Source organism: Brachyistius frenatus, unplaced genomic scaffold, assembly GCF_029030835.1.
Source record: "Brachyistius frenatus isolate BFR_SWC_R1_liver_20210118 unplaced genomic scaffold, ASM2903083v1 Contig_2, whole genome shotgun sequence".
NCBI classification, from domain to species: domain Eukaryota; kingdom Metazoa; phylum Chordata; class Actinopteri; family Embiotocidae; genus Brachyistius; species Brachyistius frenatus.
In genome coordinates this window covers 2,722,867-2,739,401 of record NW_027210601.1, presented here as the reverse complement: position 1 = coordinate 2,739,401, position 16,535 = coordinate 2,722,867, and the positions used below count along the sequence as shown (strand labels likewise).

The 16,535-nt window shown below is 37.6% G+C and overlaps 2 protein-coding genes across 4 annotated transcripts; both read left to right on the top strand.

Moving 5' to 3' along the window:
• The first annotated feature begins 743 nt into the window (after window positions 1–743).
• LOC138617830 (histone-lysine N-methyltransferase SETDB1-B-like) lies at window positions 744–6,968 on the top strand. Its single transcript, XM_069693140.1, has 9 exons — window positions 744–803; window positions 1,803–1,892; window positions 2,151–2,483; window positions 2,587–2,760; window positions 3,338–3,539; window positions 3,655–3,728; window positions 4,690–4,880; window positions 5,571–5,685; window positions 6,586–6,968. The coding sequence occupies exons 2-8, from the start codon at window positions 1,808–1,810 to the stop codon at window positions 5,667–5,669; spliced, it is 1,158 nt and encodes a 385-aa protein (XP_069549241.1). The 5' UTR covers window positions 744–803; window positions 1,803–1,807; the 3' UTR covers window positions 5,670–5,685; window positions 6,586–6,968.
• Window positions 6,969–10,009: 3,041 nt separating this feature from the next.
• LOC138617812 (histone-lysine N-methyltransferase SETDB1-B-like) lies at window positions 10,010–15,226 on the top strand. Of its 3 annotated transcripts, none has more exons than XM_069693119.1 (9): window positions 10,010–10,090; window positions 10,906–11,080; window positions 11,478–12,199; window positions 12,676–12,795; window positions 13,421–13,619; window positions 13,750–13,823; window positions 14,431–14,621; window positions 14,745–14,868; window positions 14,972–15,226. In XM_069693119.1, exons 2-9 carry the CDS (start codon window positions 10,911–10,913, stop codon window positions 14,992–14,994), a joined length of 1,623 nt encoding a protein of 540 aa, XP_069549220.1. In that variant the 5' UTR covers window positions 10,010–10,090; window positions 10,906–10,910; the 3' UTR covers window positions 14,995–15,226. The 3 variants fall into 3 exon arrangements, with proteins under 3 accessions (XP_069549220.1, XP_069549229.1, XP_069549211.1); XM_069693128.1 differs by having other exon boundaries at window positions 13,418–13,619; window positions 14,748–14,868; XM_069693110.1 differs by having other exon boundaries at window positions 13,418–13,619.
• Window positions 15,227–16,535: the final 1,309 nt, after the last annotated feature.

Here is a 16,535-nt window from a genome sequence, read left to right as displayed (position 1 = left end):
GATTTTACAGAATGACTGTCTGAAGGAGTTTTGGGGTTTTACCACTGAATTAATGGCTATGATCAGTGTTGAGAAAGTGAAGCCAAAGTGAGCTGTCATGTTTAGATTCAGCTTCATTTTGTATGACATTTTGGGATTGAAAGGTCGGAGCCTGGACAGACTTTGTGGTAGAACTGAGGATTGTGTGACTGAGCAGGCTGGAGGTTCAGTGGGGTTTCTTTAGGTGTCTACCCATGTGGGGGGGTGGAAGGGAATGCGGTAAAAGATATGGTGCTACAAACTGAAGAAAGGCAAAGATGTGAGACTGTTTATTAGAATATGTCCATTATCAAGAGAAACCCAACAACCACGTGGCAGAAAGATTGGGAAATCAAAAGAAGTGGCTTCACTATTTTGCAATGCAAAGTCATGTAAAGAAAGGACCGTTATTAAGAGAGAAAGAGAAAAGGCACATAGCTTGTATGACTAGACTGAGCCAGAGACGGCGTGGGACTTGGCAAACATGAGGATGGACTTCAGAAAACAACAAACTATGAAACACTTCGAATACAACTTTTAAATATAAGAAAGAGAGATACTGAATGCTGCTACTTGAATCACAAAGGCACAAAGATGATCACAATGAAGAGGCTGCTGAATCCCACTAGGACTGTCAAAGTAGTCCTCCGAACTGCAATCTAACTGTAACCTGTAGGGGGCAGCAACGTACTGAAAGACATCCAGTCTGCCGGAAGTGCAGAAGAAGAAGAAGAAGAAGAAGAAGAAGAAGGTCTCCGAAGAAGCAAAGACGACAACACCGATATGTAAAATGGAGGAAATGGTTTAAGATTATCTTTTGTATGACACTTATTTAGCAGAACAAAGTTGCACGTCCTTTTGTACAATTGGAATACAACCGTGATGCGAAATCACGAAGACTATTAACCGGAGTGTTTCTTAAACAGTTTGTATTTTCAGTACGAGCTTGTATGTTGTTAGCCTGATCGCTATCTTCCTCGACTACCAAACGTCAGCTTATTTTTTTATTTATTTTTGCACGCAAAATTTTCATTTGCGTCTTGCTGTGACCAGAATTTGAAACAACATCAGGTAAGCTGTGTTTTTTTTTTTTTTTTTTTTTTCGGTTGAAGTATTATCGCTTTTTTTTTAGTTTTAAGTTTCGACCGTAACTCACAAAGTCAAAAATGTCCCAACGACTTTTACATCCGCCGAACAACGACAGCACCAATCAATCTTAAACACGAAGCCATACCTGCCGACATTGTGTGTTTAAAATACGTTACATCCACCGTTTACATCTGGTTTCTTCTCTCCCCCTCCCCTTACTACGGTCACATTTACTGGATTTTAATGCCCCTGAAGTCCAAATAAAGTTCTCTATTTTATATTTTTGTGGTTTAGCTGAGACGTATTTTCTGGTTTCTTTAGTCCTCCGTGACAGTAAGACTAAATACTTGGTTGTTGACTGGTTTTAGGCTGAACCTTAGACTTCTGGATACCATTTTTTGCACCATTTGCTGACATTTTAAAGACCAAACAGCTAATCTGTTATTCAAGAAAATAATCGACATCTAAACCAATATTCAAATTAACCTTTTTTTTTTGCAAGCCTCTAAAATATCAGTAGATTTTCTACACCACATTCACAGTAAGAGATTTATTGACCATGGCAGTATAAATGTTTGCACTCTAGTATGCAATATGTGTCCTCACATCTCGCATAATAAAAAAAAAAACACTGCGGTCATATCCCTTTATGTAATAAGATGTTTACGTAAGTTAAATGTTGTTTTGTTTTTCAGCGGTTATGGAGGTGGATGAGTTGGAGCATCAGGAGTCCGGTGGGAGGCTGATAAACAACTCGGAAATACAAATAAAAGTAGAGGCTGATGGTAAGTACCAAGGGCTGATTTTTTTTTTTAAATTTTAAATATTTATTTATTTATCAAAGTGACACAATTAAGATCCAAATCCACATATATGAGATGCATCTGTTTGAAAATTGACTCAAACAGTTAACTTGTTTTTAACAGGGTCATTCGTTAATTTTCCACTAATTTAATAAGTAATTGTTGCAGCACAACAATGTCTGCTGTAGGTTTTTTAATTGTTGCACATCAAAATCATTTTATTTTTATTTTTATTTGCAGAAAGTATGTCTATATCCACATGCTCATTCATTCCCAAGATAATAAAATGTGACAACGACTTGGAACTTCTCCGTCTATCAAAAAACCCGGTGGTAGTTTTGACGAGACTTCCTGATTATAAGATCAGCGCTCTGCGACCACCAACGCCTCAGCAGTTCTATAGTGAAGACGAATCCCTCAGCAGCTCTGACTCTGATATGCTGTGGAAACCAGAGGACGATTCTAGTGATTGTGATTTTTCAGCCTCCAACAATAAACCAAACACTTCAAAAGCCATCAAATGTGAAACGGTGAATACCCCTGAATTGCCAACAACCAGTAACAACAGCAATGGTAAGGCCACACAGATGTTCCACACAGATGAAAACTGATGGTAAAAAAGAAAATACTTTAAAACGCTCAAGGACTTCACAATTTCACATTTTGTTTTCCACAGTAGTAGAAGAAGCACCCTTGGTTATATCATCAGCATTTGCCCATTCCTCCAATGAAACCACGAAGGTTCGTCCTAACTTGCCAGAGGAAGAAGTCAAAGTGGACATGATGGTTCTGGCCAAGAAGAGAACCATGAGATGGCAACGAGGGAAAATACTGGATATAGTGACAAAAGGTAAGAAAATACTGCTGCACATACCCCGAAAGAATTATTTGGAAGAATAAGAGCTTTTAAGAAGAATATTATAAGCGTATTGAATTATGGGTTATAAGTATCAGTGAATGATGTTGTCAAGTAATTCATCACATTATTTAGATATTTAATCATTGAAGTCATCTGCAAATGCACAGGTTTTGCTACTTTTCTCTTTTTTTGTTTGTTTCAATATGAATATCTTTGAGTTTTGGAAAAAAAATTTGGACAAATTCAATTTAAGGATGTCACCTTGGACTTTGTGTGACTGGTTGCATTTTTTAAATATTTTATATTATAATAATATAAAATAATATATAATAATATTTCATAGAATAAATAATAATTTATTGATTAAAAACAACATTTTTATCAATAACAGAATCCATTTCTGTTTTGTTTTTTTACATATTCATGCATAAATGCAGCTTCCACATATTCCTCTCACAAATAATTATTCTTTTCACTTTTTTAACAATTAGTAACTACAATAAGGTGGAAAATGAAATAACTGATGATGATTTGACCAATTTTATTCACTGATATTTTGTTTTTGCAGAAGGTGGACGGTTAAAGTACAAAGTTGGTTATGAAGAAAAGGGGAAGAGACTCGTTTCCGGGCACCACATCGCCTTCGACGCCTCACCGAAGCTGGAACAGCTGTTTGTCGGTGCCCGGGTCGTGATTCGGTCTCCAAATAACAAGTTCCGGTTCCGGCCCGGTATTTTGGCCGAGCTCCCCAGCAGAAAGAACCGCTTAAGGTGTGTAGTTGAACGATTATTTCTTTGTACTTCTACGACTGGATACCTCACAACTCGCTCCTGAAAGTCCAAATGTAAAAGTTTGATTTGATGGAGACACATTTTCATTTTACAGGTTCTTGGTCTTTTTGGACGATCACACGCCGGTCTATGTTGCTTTACCTTTACTTCACCTGGCCTGCAGACCATGTAAGTTTGACTGTTTTCATGCTGAGGGTGTTTGCTTACACTTGTAAATTCTAAACTCCTGTGCAGTGCCTCCATTTACAAAGCAAGACAAGCCTTTATTTGAAACAGGCTTGGATCAGAGATTGGCCTTTATTTCTTATTTCCATCTTATCTTTCCGTTGTGTGATTTGTGCCTGTTTTGATTTGGTCTTCTCAAACAGAAACAAGGTTTTCATCCACTGATTTCTGCAGATATTCTACATTAAAAGTGAACCATGAAAAGGAGGCATTATGTCCTCTGTGGTGCTTAAAGGTTTTTGTGAAGTGTCTGTTTAGGAAATGCTGAGTTTCTTTGACAGAGCCTCAAGGTAATCAAAAAACAGCAAGATGGAAGTGTTTGCAGAGAAAGAAAACAAACTGCCTATGAAGATTTACATAATGCAGAGTTAACAGTATGTGCTATTACGGTGCAGGTCTTTTCACCTGTTGCTTACCTATTGTGTACACGATAACAGATAGTGCCTTCACAGTACCCGGCGGAGGTTTCAGTAGTTCTGACTGGTTTTCTGTTTTGTTTGGATCATTTATGAGGGGCGATCAAAAAGTTCAGAGACTCCTCCTGTTTGCTCTGTGTAAACGGAGCGCCGCACTGTGACACGGACAGAGCGAGGAGGAGGTCCGTGGTGAAATTGAAAATATGCACAAAAACGTGTGATACTCGGGTGCTGATGGCGATTAACTGACATAACTTGAAATAAGTACTCCCAAAAGTCAACGCTTCCCCGTGCACGTCACTGTCCTGCGAAACTTGGAACTTTTTGATCACAACTCGTATACATAATTCATCAGACAGTAATACAAGTGACAGTGCCACAAGTGTTTACAATTTGAACACAAGTGGCCCCTGGGTGTAATCGTAGTGTAATATACTTTCCGACACACCAGAGTGTGACAGACTTTTTGTTTTATGTTTTTTCGACAGTAGAAAACGTCTTGGACGACATTGTTGACGGCCCTCACAAGACCTTCATGAAACAGTACCTGAAGGATTGGCCGTATCCTCATTTAACTCAGTACAGGGTTGGACAGACCCTTAATGCTGAATTAAATGAAGTCCAGCAGAGGTGTGAGGTGCAGGTGGTCGACTGCAGCTTGATTCAGGTTGTTTTTCAGGTCAGTGTCTTTCTTATTTGTGTTTACATTTCTTTAAGTGGATTTTTAACTGGTTTTAAGACACGTATACCCGTACCCAACAAATTAGCAATCACAGAAACGAAGGCACACAAAACGTCCCACCCCAAGCCAAACCAGTCAGCTACATGTGCTGCAATATAGGTAAATTATAAAAATGTAAAACAGGAATAAAATGGGAAACAAGACATACAGATAAAGCAGTCAGCAGCTGTCTTCTTGCTGCTGACTTTTGCAAAGTTCCCAAAGTCTCCAGAACTTGACTGATTTTTGATTTTGATTATAAAGTGCTGATATCTGTGATATCCGGTAGTGATGGGCATCTGAAGCAAAAATACTATTTGGAAATTGCTGAGAAATAATCAACTATTAATCGACTATTCCGATAAAAACAAGGGAAATAAGGAAGAACAGTCACATACTATTTTTTTTTATTTTTATTTTTTTTTTACATTTGAACAACTATTTGAATATTAATCAAATCTGACCCATCCTTAAAATCAATATATTGACTTTTACAGACGACGGCAGCAATGTCCATTTTTTTTCGGTCAAAATAAAAGAATTCTTAACAGAGATTTTATATGTTTATACTATTAATGGTCTTCTCATGTCATCTTTGTGAATGCAAGTTTATAAAAATTAAATTAAATATCTTTATGTCACACTCAGGAAAACCAACAGAAGGAGTGGATCTATCGAGGCTCCTTACGACTGGAACACATGGCTCGGTTTTTGGAATTGAAAGAGACCAAGGAGAACTCTAACTAATAATCCACAGAGACAGGTAAATAATTAAGTGGCTGCATTTAAAGTTCCTCACTGGCATTGATTAAACCCATAAAAATGCAGCTTTCTTCATCAAAATGATATATTTACAATGTTTTCCCCCCCAAGAAAAACCTCCCCTAATGCCTTAAGATGGCCTAGATGTAACTACACCTACGCCTTTGTTCATAATCCACCGTTCAGCTTCCCACTGCGGCTCGAGCTGCAACACAAGGACAATTTAACAAAAGCTGGAGTTTCATTGGAGGGTGTCTTTAAGAATATAGATCACCTTGGAGGGATGTGCCATTGGATTTTATGTAAATGGAACCATTTCACCCCAAAATCCAGTTTGAAATATGAGAGTGCAATCAACTATTCAAGCATTTCTGTTCCAACATGTTCCAGCCTCACGCAGTTTTTTTCTTTTCTATTTTAGTTTTAGTTTAATTGTACAAATATGCAGATATCATTAATTGGTGAAATATTGCATCCCCAAATAAAGCTGCGCATCATCAGCACAGAAGCCACGTTAAAGTTAATAATTTTTCAATTTGTCCAGAAATGTGAAATTAGCTGCATACAGCTTTTGGCAGCACATTCAAGCAGCTGTGTTCAAACAAGCAAATGTGCAAGAATATGTTTAACAATATGACAGCCCGAACGGATTTATGATTGAAACGTTGTATTTAATCTGTGCTTGTGCACTCGTATCTCTCGTATTAGGGCACATTACAGAACTCATGTAAGCCACGGTTAAATATTCAATTCAATTTTATTTATATAACGCCAAATCACAACACAGGTTATTTCATGGCACTACATATGATCTCTCTTGTTAAAGCCCGTCAGTACTCTTGTTGCAGCATTTTGCATCAACTGCAAGGTTTTTAATACATGTTTCCATTTTGGTTTAAAGGTGAAAATGTTGAAACATTTTGAAGAAATAAGAGAAGAGCCATCTTCAGTATTAATTAAAAAAAAATTGTTATGCATGATGCACTGCATAATTGAGACTTTGGGGAACCTCACTGTAAATATGTTTTATGATAATATTTTCATATACTTGGTTTTCATTATTCAAATCTGGAAATAAACTGTTCCAATGAAAAGGTCTTTTTTTCTAACATCCAGTTTGATTTTCTACAATTTCCTTGCTTTGTTTAGCTTCACTTATCCATTCTTTGTGTCATTCTTTTGTTTCATTGTGAGATAGTTCTACATTGTATATTAGTTTATGCTCAAGTACCCTTAGCGTCATTTCCAGAGTATGAGATGTAAATAAAATATTTTACTTTCTCATTCTTGTTTTACTTTGTATATTTTTCAGCTGTGTGATCAAATATCTCAAACACTCCAAGTGCGCAGACCTCTAACTACCTGTTACTTCAAAGAAAAATCAGGATTGTCTTGTTTTTAGATATCTAACCGCCGTTGTTTTGTATCTACACTTCTTCCACCTATTTACATTATGGAGTCCTTATGAATGAAGCTGAGGGCACCACAGTAGAATTTTGAAAATAAAGCTTATATAAGGGGTTTCTTTCTTACTTTTTTAAATTAATGGAGCTCTTTAGGTTATGTTAATTTATATAAAGATATTGTGTAGATGTACATCCATTCTTTCAGGCAAAATGATAAAACCAGTGCAGTCTATAATATCTGCAAAAATCCTTCTGGTGAAGGCTCAAAATAAGCACATTTTCTCAAACACTACTACAGTAGATTTTTGAGGTACTTGTTCTTTGGGTGTTTCTTTTTTACTTTTTTATTTCTACTCTATGTTGTGGAGTCGAAACACTTGTTATTTTTCTCCAAAACATGTATTAATCTGCTCAATGAGAACTTTTATTTTTAATGATTTAAGTACAACCCTGTTTAAAAAAAAAATGGGATGTATAAAATGTAAAAAAAAAACAAAAAACTAATTTGAGGATATGCAAATCCTGCAAGTCATTGAAGCTTATTTCTATAGCGCTTTTTCACAGTCATAAAGTGCTTTACAAAGTAAAAATAAGATACAAAAGCGAGTTAAAAAGATATAGTAAACCATATATAAAACGCATAGTCCACACTTAGTCGAATTACAAAGACCCAAACCCCTTTGTAAACAGGAATGTCTTTACTGACAAATGCTAATACATACAGTGGGTACGGAAAGTATTCAGACCCCTTTAAATTTTTCACTTTTTTTCATTGCAGCCATTTGCTAAAATCAAAAAAGTTCATTTTATTTCTCATTAATGTACACTCAGCACCCCATCTTGACAGAAAAAAACAAATGTAGAAATTTGTGCAAATTTATTAAAAAAGAAAAAATGAAATATCACATGGTCATAAGTATTCAGACCCTTTGCTCAGTATTGAATAGAAGCACCCTTTTGAGCTAGTACAGCCATGAGTCTTCTTGGGAATGATGCAACAAGCTTTTCACACCTGGATTTGGGGATCCTCTGCCATTCTTCCTTGCAGATCCTCTCCAGTTCCGTCAGGTTGGATGGTGAACGTTGGTGGACAGCCATTTTCAGGTCTCTCCAGAGATGCTCAATTGGGTTTAGGTCAGGGCTCTGGCTGGGCCAGTCAAGAATGGTCACAGAGTTGTTCCGAAGCCACTCCTTTGTTATTTTAGCTGTGTGCTTAGGGTCATTGTCTTGTTGGAAGGTGAACCTTCGGCCCAGTCTGAGGTCCAGAGCACTCTGGAAGAGGTTTTCTTCCAGGATATCTCTGTACTTGGCCGCATTCATCTTTCCTTCAATTGCAACCAGTCGTCCTGTCCCTGCAGCTGAAAAACACCCCCGTAGCATGATGCTGCCACCACCATGTTTCACTGTTGGGATTGTATTGGGCAGGTGATGAGCAGTGCCTGGTTTTCTCCACACATACCCCTTAGAATTAATGCCAAAAAGTTCAATCTTGGTCTCATCAGACCAGAGAATCTTATTTCTCATAGTCTGGGAGTCCTTCATGTGTTTTTTGGCAAACTCTATGCGGGCTTTCATATGTCTTGCACTGAGGAGAGGCTTCCGTCGGGCCACTCTGCCATAAAGCCCCGACTGGTGGAGGGCTGCAGTGATAGTTGACTTTGTGGAACTTTCTCCCATCTCCCTACTGCATCTCTGGAGCTCAGCCACAGTGATCTTTGGGTTCTTCTTTACCTCTCTCACCAAGGCTCTTCTCCCACGATTGCTCAGTTTGGCTGGACGGCCAGGTCTAGGAAGAGTTCTGGTCGTCCCAAACTTCTTCCATTTAAGGATTATGGAGGCCACTGTGCTCTTAGGAACCTTGAGTGCTGCAGAAATTATTTTGTAACCTTGGCCAGATCTGTGCCTTGCCACAATTCTGTCTCTGAGCTCCTTGGACAGTTCCTTCGACCTCATGATTCTCATTTGCTCTGACATGCACTGTGAGCTGTAAGGTCTTATATAGACAGGTGTGTGCCTTTCCTAATCAAGTCCAATCAGTTTAATTAAACACAGCTGGACTCCAATGAAGGAGTAGAACCATCTCAAGGAGGATCAGAAGAAATGGACAGCATGTGAGTTAAATATGAGTGTCACAGCAAAGGGTCTGAATACTTATGACCATGTGATATTTCAGTTTTTCTTTCTTAATAAATTTGCACAAATGTCTACATTTCTGTTTTTTTCTGTCAAGATGGGGTGCTGAGTGTACATTAATGAGAAATAAAATAAACTTTTTTGATTTTAGCAAATGGCTGCAATGAAACAAAGAGTGAAAAATTTAAAGGGGTCTGAATACTTTCCGTACCCACTGTATTTAATTGAAAATAGACCAAAGACAACATGTTAAATGTTAAAACTGAGAAATGTTATTGTGTTGTGAAAAATGTATTCTCATTTTGAATTTGATGCCAGCAACAAATTTGCAAAAACATTTTCCATACAACGGTTTCAACATTTGATACTGTATCTAGTCTTTCCAATGAAATATGGGTTGAGATAATTTGCAAATCATCAAATTACGTTTTTATTTACATTCCCAACTTTTGGGGAAATAGGGTTGGACATTTGATTGCCAACATATACTATTATTTTATTTAACCAATATTTTAATTGCAGGACATGTCCTCATTGTGGAGTGTATTTCTTCAAATGCTATTTTTTTTACCAAAGTACTACTTTTACTAAGAACTGTATTTTGGAGGGTGTTTGTAACATTCATTTGTTTTATTTGTTTTAACTACATGTCCTTAGTTAAGTCCCTACTGGCTGTTTTATATACAATATATATGCATATTGTATTATTTTTTTTAAACTGCTTTGAAGTAGCAAAAAGGCCAACGTGAAGGACGTGTTCGGTATTTACGAACACAGGGGGCAGCAGTGAGCTCCTCACGGCTTGATGCAGCAACATGAAGCGAAGAAGACGAGGCACATGAAAGATTTGGAGGAAGCTGTCTGAAGGTATGATTTGTGCCTTATTTGACGCATTTAAATGAAAAAATACCTACCTATTACAAAATAAAGTGTTTATTGGTCGAGAACTCAGCGATCAGGTCGGTTAATGTATCTCGGTTTATTGGTTTGATGAAGAGCAGTACGTGCCACGGAGTATTGTTGCCCAGGATCACTGATGCAGCTGGTGCAGGCTGTTGTCTTTAAAAAAAACAACTTAAGTGTTGTTTTATTTTTTGACCGGGGAGCCTCTTTAAATGCTTCACAGGTGGTCTGTGGTTCCTGCTCATGATTCAACCTCCATTTTAAGTTCCCATGTTATTCGCCATGTTATCTGTTTGATGTTATTACTTAAATAAATGTAAAACTATTTATTAATAAATAGTGAAATACAGGTATACAAGACAATAGCTTTCTATTGGTATGTCAGATTTAAAGACCGTTAAGGCTTCACATCTGTATAGATGTAATTTTAAAGATTTTTCATGCCATGAAGTTGCGCAATCAGTGCAGAGTATAGACTGAATATAAAAAGATGTAGCTAGGGCGTGCATGGTTTGATTGACATGCCAGGCAGTAAGGATGCCGGTGTAGGTAGGGAGGGGTATTGTCATCTGGTTCTCAGTGAGATCCACCCTTCACTCCCCCTTCGCACTTCGTCCAAATATGGTCTCTTTCCACTAAATAAATAAAAAAACAAGTTGTGACAGTCGAATTTTCAGACTTGAGGCCTCAAAATAGCAAATTTACAAAGTGCCCCCCTCCCATTTTCTTGCTAAACAATTAAACCTCTGGCTTGTGATTTAAAATGTTGTGTGTTGCAGACATTATGGAGGAGGACGAGATGGAGATGAGCAAAGAGGAGTTCCAGCGGTGGATCCAACACGAGGTAAAGAGGGGCACGCTGTTCTCGCCAGATGTGCCAGAGAAATGCACTGTTCTGCAGTCTCTGCTGGAAAAGATTGAAGAACAGACAGCCGACCTCCTCAGGCTCTGCAAGTGAGTGTTGTATCTACTTCATGCTCTTATTTCTGCCTCCCGTAAAAGAAAATAATTGCAGTGACTCTGGAAATCCTGAAATTAAAAAATAAATAAATCCAAACCTTGATTTTAACATGTTCTATGTTCTTAAAACCCCAAAACTTTTTTTTTTATACATTTCTTTCAAATTCATACAACTATTCTAAAACTGGCTTTTGTCAATCAGTTTTTGTGTATGTCAATATTATTTATTATTTTAATCAGATTGGACGGACACATTGTGATTCATAAAAGGATGAGAGAAAATGTAAAGGATATACGGGTCCCTTTCTCTGGACTTGAAGTACATTTATTTTGCTTTCGTGTTTGAGTTATTTGCTTTATTCATGCTCCCTTTGTTGTTGACATCGTTCAGGTCGGTGGCAGCATGTGAGGAAATTGTACGGAAACAGTACTCTTTGCTGGGATGGACGTACAGTGACACAGATTCAGATGATGATGATAACCCTAGAGTCTGTGGTAAAAGACAAACCATTCTCTCAGAGTCTGATGAATGTAAGAGTTCAGCCTGCAGCTCAGCAACTTCCACTGGCCCCGCCCCTCTGTTACCAAAGCCACAAGTCAATGAGAACCAGGAGAAAGTTAATGGAACAAAACGGCGTCTCCCTTTAATGAGGGAACTGGTGGTGGTCTTGACTAAACTTCCTCTATCTACGATCAACAAGTATTCAGCTTCATCACCGCCTCAGAATGACTGCATTGGAGATGAATCTTTAAGCACCACTGGGTCCGTTATCCGGTGGGAACCAGATGACTCAATCGATGACTCTGATATTTCTCTCTCACGTTTTAACAGTGGGTCAAACAAGAGGAGAAAAATTAGTCAAAAGTCTGAAACGAGTCACACGAGACATGGAACAATGCAAGCAAGCAGAAATTCTGACGCAAAGAGCAAAAGAGCAAAGACGTCGGTGCCCACAGCGAGCACAAACAGCTGTGCAAAGAGCAATAAAACGAAAGCATCGACACCGCGAGTAGCCGCAAAGACTAATGCTGAAAGCAGCACAAAAAACACAGAAGCACCTCAAGCCAACGCCAAGAACAACGCCATAAAAACATCGACATCAAACAAGGAAGGTAAGGGCTATAGTTTTTTTTTTTCATGGTCTTGAAAATAAAACTTAATTTCTTCCAAATCACCTGTGCCATGAGAAAGAAATCTGTCATTTAGTCACCATAGTTTGTGTTGTCATGTCCATGTCTTTCTGCTTGTGCAAAGATGCTTTACTTTTCTGCTGATTTAGAGAGCAAACTGACACATTAGACGATCTGCATTTTTTTTTTTTAGCCTTATATCAGTAATTTAGATAAAGATGTAGGTAAAGCAGGACAATTACAATCTAAAGTCTGTTTCATGTTTTGCAACCTAAACCGGAAACAACTCCATCTTGCCCGGTTGATCACAATTGGCTGCCCTCACCATGGCTTCGTGGGACATCACTTGGGAATGGACAGAAATTAATTTGTTTCAGTTTTAACATTAACATGTAATGCTCCTCGTAAACTGTCAGGTACCTCTGGGTGTATAATATCAGCTTCACATTCCTCTACAGGGCGTGCCAAAACCGCTCCCAGCGTGCTTCCCGAAGAGGTCAGCGTAAACATGCCGGTCCTGGCCAGAAAGGGTACCATAGACTGGCAACAAGGAACAGTTGTGAAAATAATAACAAAGGGTAGGAATTAAAAATGTTTTTTTTTATCAGCAAGCACAACCCAATATAATGCATTTGTCTTCAACTTGATGGCTATTTCTCTCTTTAAGAGGTCTTTGTTCTGCAATTTACCCCCACATTTAATTTTGCAATGCAGTTCCAACAATGGCGGCAGTGGTAGAGCTAGATGAAGTGATATGACTAGTGAAGTCGTTTTTTTCCTCTCCATTTCAGAAAATGTTAAGTTTAAATACGAGGGCAGCGCCTAATATTTTTAAAACAGGTCGGTTCCTGACACAACTGCAGTGATTTGTTGCACTCCTTCGGGTCAGTTTCTGCAACATGTTATTTGGTGGTCAATGCCGATTGGTTAAAAGTTGCTCTAATAGTTTCGAAATTCACCTGACGTCTATGCTTAATAGGATGCAATGACTAGGAAAAATCTCAGTGAATTTGGGTCTGGTAATACCAGGCTAATGATATACAGGCCTTTCACATTACAAAGTTTGAGTTTTAAATGATCTGGTCTGTGTATTCAGGGGCTGATGTATTCAGAGAACTGATTAAAAGAGGTTTTTCATCTACAAAAGGTTTTCAGAATACCAGTACCTGTTTTTTTTTTGTGGGTTTTTTTTCATTTCAGAAGATGGTAAATTGAAATACAAGGTCAAGTTTGAGGAGAAGGGGAAGAGCCTATTGTCTGGCCACCATATTGCCTTTGACTGCTTGGCAAAAGTGGATCAGCTTATTGTTGGTGCACGCGTGGTGGTTAAGTGCAACGCTGGCAAGCAGAAGTTCCTGCCTGGTGTCCTGGCAGAGGTCCCGAGCAGGAAAAACCACATGAGGTTTGTGTGTGTGTGTGTGTTATTCTTTTTACGATAAATTCAGAAGATGCCTTTTAGAAATGTATTCACTCAGTTTTTATGATAAAGCACGGTCAATTTTACTACTTTAAATATGTTTTTAATTTTACAGGTTCTTGGTCTTTTATGATGATCTCACACCAGTCTATGTTCCCTTACCTTCACTTTACCTGGTGTGCAAACCACGTAAGTTTACGTGTTTTAATTTACAATGGATATTTTTTTTCAGACACAAGTTGATCTGTTTGAGAGATTAAGTGAAAAAGCAATTTTAGAAAACTTCTCTAGTCTACATACAATGTTTGGGTTTAGCTCTGATTTTATGTAAACTCTACAAGTAAAGGCAGTGGATGCCAAATCTTGTGAAAGGCAGATAAAAATGTGCCTGGTTCACTTCAAACATTTTGACTTAACTTTAAAAGGAAAAGCACAAGTGTTGCTATTTGGACCAGTGCTTCTCTGCTGTGTGAAAAGTCTAAACGTCTTTTGTGTAAAATAAAAACAAAATTACGTCAAAAGCCAAGCCAAACACCAGCCTATCTGTGCTTGCTGCCATTTTTATTGCAGTTTTTCAAAAGCTTTTTTTTTAATTTTAATTTTTTTTTATCTCTGTCTAAGAAAAGATGTGAAGAGTCTCCCTGTTAAGAATTAATGGAAATTTGTGTGGTGGAGTTGGAATCAGACTTCCAAATTGTACATGTTGTCCACAGGACCTGCTATTATTATGCTGATATTAAAAAGAGTGACAAGACTTTATTTATTTTTTTTTTTTTCCTTCCATTTTCTGTGACAGTGCCAGACCCCTTGGACGATATCCCAGACGACTATCACCGGGACTTTATGATGGATTACGTGCGTTCCTGGCCCAATGTGCCTCAGACCCAGTACAAGGTGGGACAGAACATTAACGCACAACTCAATGGATTCCTGCAGAGGTGTGAGGTGCTGGAGATCGACAGCAGCTTGATGAAGGTTAATTTTCTGGTCAGTATCATATCACATTGCCCTTTGAAGTACCTCCATTCATTCTGGATTATCAATTTTTTTCTTCATACTGTTGTATTTATTCACATTGATTTATAGTAGTTTGTGTGTCATCATCCCTAGAAGGATCAACGTGAGGAGTGGATCTATCGAGGCTCCCTACGCTTGGAACAGATCATTAAAATGAGGAAGGTTATAGCAATGAAAAAGGAGGGAAACAAGAAGAATGTGTCCGTCTCAGTCGTGGGTAAATTAAATTCGTACTCCAAAATAAACTACAAATTCTTAATTTTTTTCTTAATATCTTATTGAAATTTTTCTCATGTATTTACTTGTCTTGTGTACGTCAGAATCATCAAAACCATTACAATGATGTGAACATGTGAAGAGAACGATGGTCTCTACGCCCAAAACCCTCTCGGAGCCTGGTGCTGTTCCTGCGGGCCTGAAGGGGACCGTGGATGAGGATTCTAATGTCCTGTTGAAAGTTCTACCTCATTGAGAAGGCTGAAATATGTCAAATTCACTCGGAAGCATTTGTTTTTAAATGATATTTTATTAAAGTCTTATGCCCTTGAATATAAATAAATTGCCTTGAACCTGAATTTTGAAGTTTTTAACCTACAAATGTGGCAAAGAGGAGGGCAGCATCCAGAACTATTCAAACTCAAAAGTAAAATATTTGCATAGGAAGATTACAGGAGCTTCGAGGGCAGCGCAGAATATTTTGTCAGTTAATGGCTACAAATTACTCTTATTGATAATAGATATATTAATATATAAAATACACTAATCACACACACGTCCCTTTTGTGGTATCAGTTTCGGACAGGAAAATGCAAGATGAATATAGTTTAAGAGTATGAGCCTTTTTATGATGCTATCAAAACAATTCCAAGGAGTCATAAGGTGCATAGGGTGTGGTGTGGTGAATAATTGTATAACAGTAGTGTGATCAAGGTGGAATCAAGGGTGAGATAAATTTATAAGGGACCATAAACCTTTTTTTTTTTATCTTCTCTGAGTTGTGGTAGATTACAACTGCTCATTTGTATCTTACTTTTTTTTTTTACATGTTTTGGAAATCACAGTAAATGAAAAGTGCTTGTTTTGGAATCACACCTTTGTGCAAGGAACTCAAGGCCACACTTTTAGGACATCAGGAAACAAGAGTGATGAATTCTCAGAAAGAAATTACATAAATGGTGCTTTACCATGGAGTACCTCCCAGTTTTCTGTATTGTCTTTTGATATACCGCAAATCTCACATTGGATTGGATTGAATTCTGATGGCCTCAGTGTACTTTTTTTTGTCTCACTTTGTTTTAGTTTGTGAACAAAACTCTACCATTTGCTAAAGGATATGTATTTTTATCAGAAACATCTGGCCCAGCTGAAGGTTTTTACCAAGACAGGTAAAAAAAAACAAAAAAACAACAGTATCCAAACAGGCATCTTGTCGTTGGGTGTGGATCGGGCCGTATCCAGCCCGCGGACCAGCGTTTGAATGACCTTGATGTTCTATCATGCACGTGAACGTACAATCTGCAAACTTTTAAGATGTTTTTTTTTTTTTTTACTGGAAAAGTAAAATAAGTAAATATAAGTTTGTATATAATATATATAGATATATATACTGTACTGTATATACTGTGCATTTTATATTTTTACTGCCATTTTACTGCTATTTTATTGCTTTCTATTATTCTATTATTATCTATTGCTTCCTGTATGCTGCTGTTGCGAAAAAAAATTCCCCTCGGGGATTAATGAAGTAACTACCTAACCTAACCTAAATGTTAGACATGATCAAAAATAACATTACACAAGTATGAGAATTCAAAACGTTTGAGTTGGTAAGTTTAATTTACAAAAAGTCAACATTAAGCTTATAGTAAATCAAATATATATATA

Excerpts from the sequence above, each read along its gene's own strand:
- LOC138617830 (XM_069693140.1), top strand. The coding sequence starts at position 1,808 with ATGGAGGTGGATGAGTTGGAGCATCAGGAGTCCGGTGGGAGGCTGATA. Across the intron at positions 1,893-2,150 it reads AATAAAAGTAGAGGCTGATG|AAAGTATGTCTATATCCACA; the intron begins GTAAGTACCAAG and ends TTTTATTTGCAG. Across the intron at positions 2,761-3,337 it reads ACTGGATATAGTGACAAAAG|AAGGTGGACGGTTAAAGTAC; the intron begins GTAAGAAAATAC and ends TTGTTTTTGCAG.
- LOC138617812 (XM_069693110.1), top strand. The coding sequence starts at position 10,911 with ATGGAGGAGGACGAGATGGAGATGAGCAAAGAGGAGTTCCAGCGGTGG. Across the intron at positions 12,200-12,675 it reads ATCGACATCAAACAAGGAAG|GGCGTGCCAAAACCGCTCCC; the intron begins GTAAGGGCTATA and ends ATTCCTCTACAG. Across the intron at positions 12,796-13,417 it reads TGTGAAAATAATAACAAAGG|AAGATGGTAAATTGAAATAC; the intron begins GTAGGAATTAAA and ends TTTTCATTTCAG.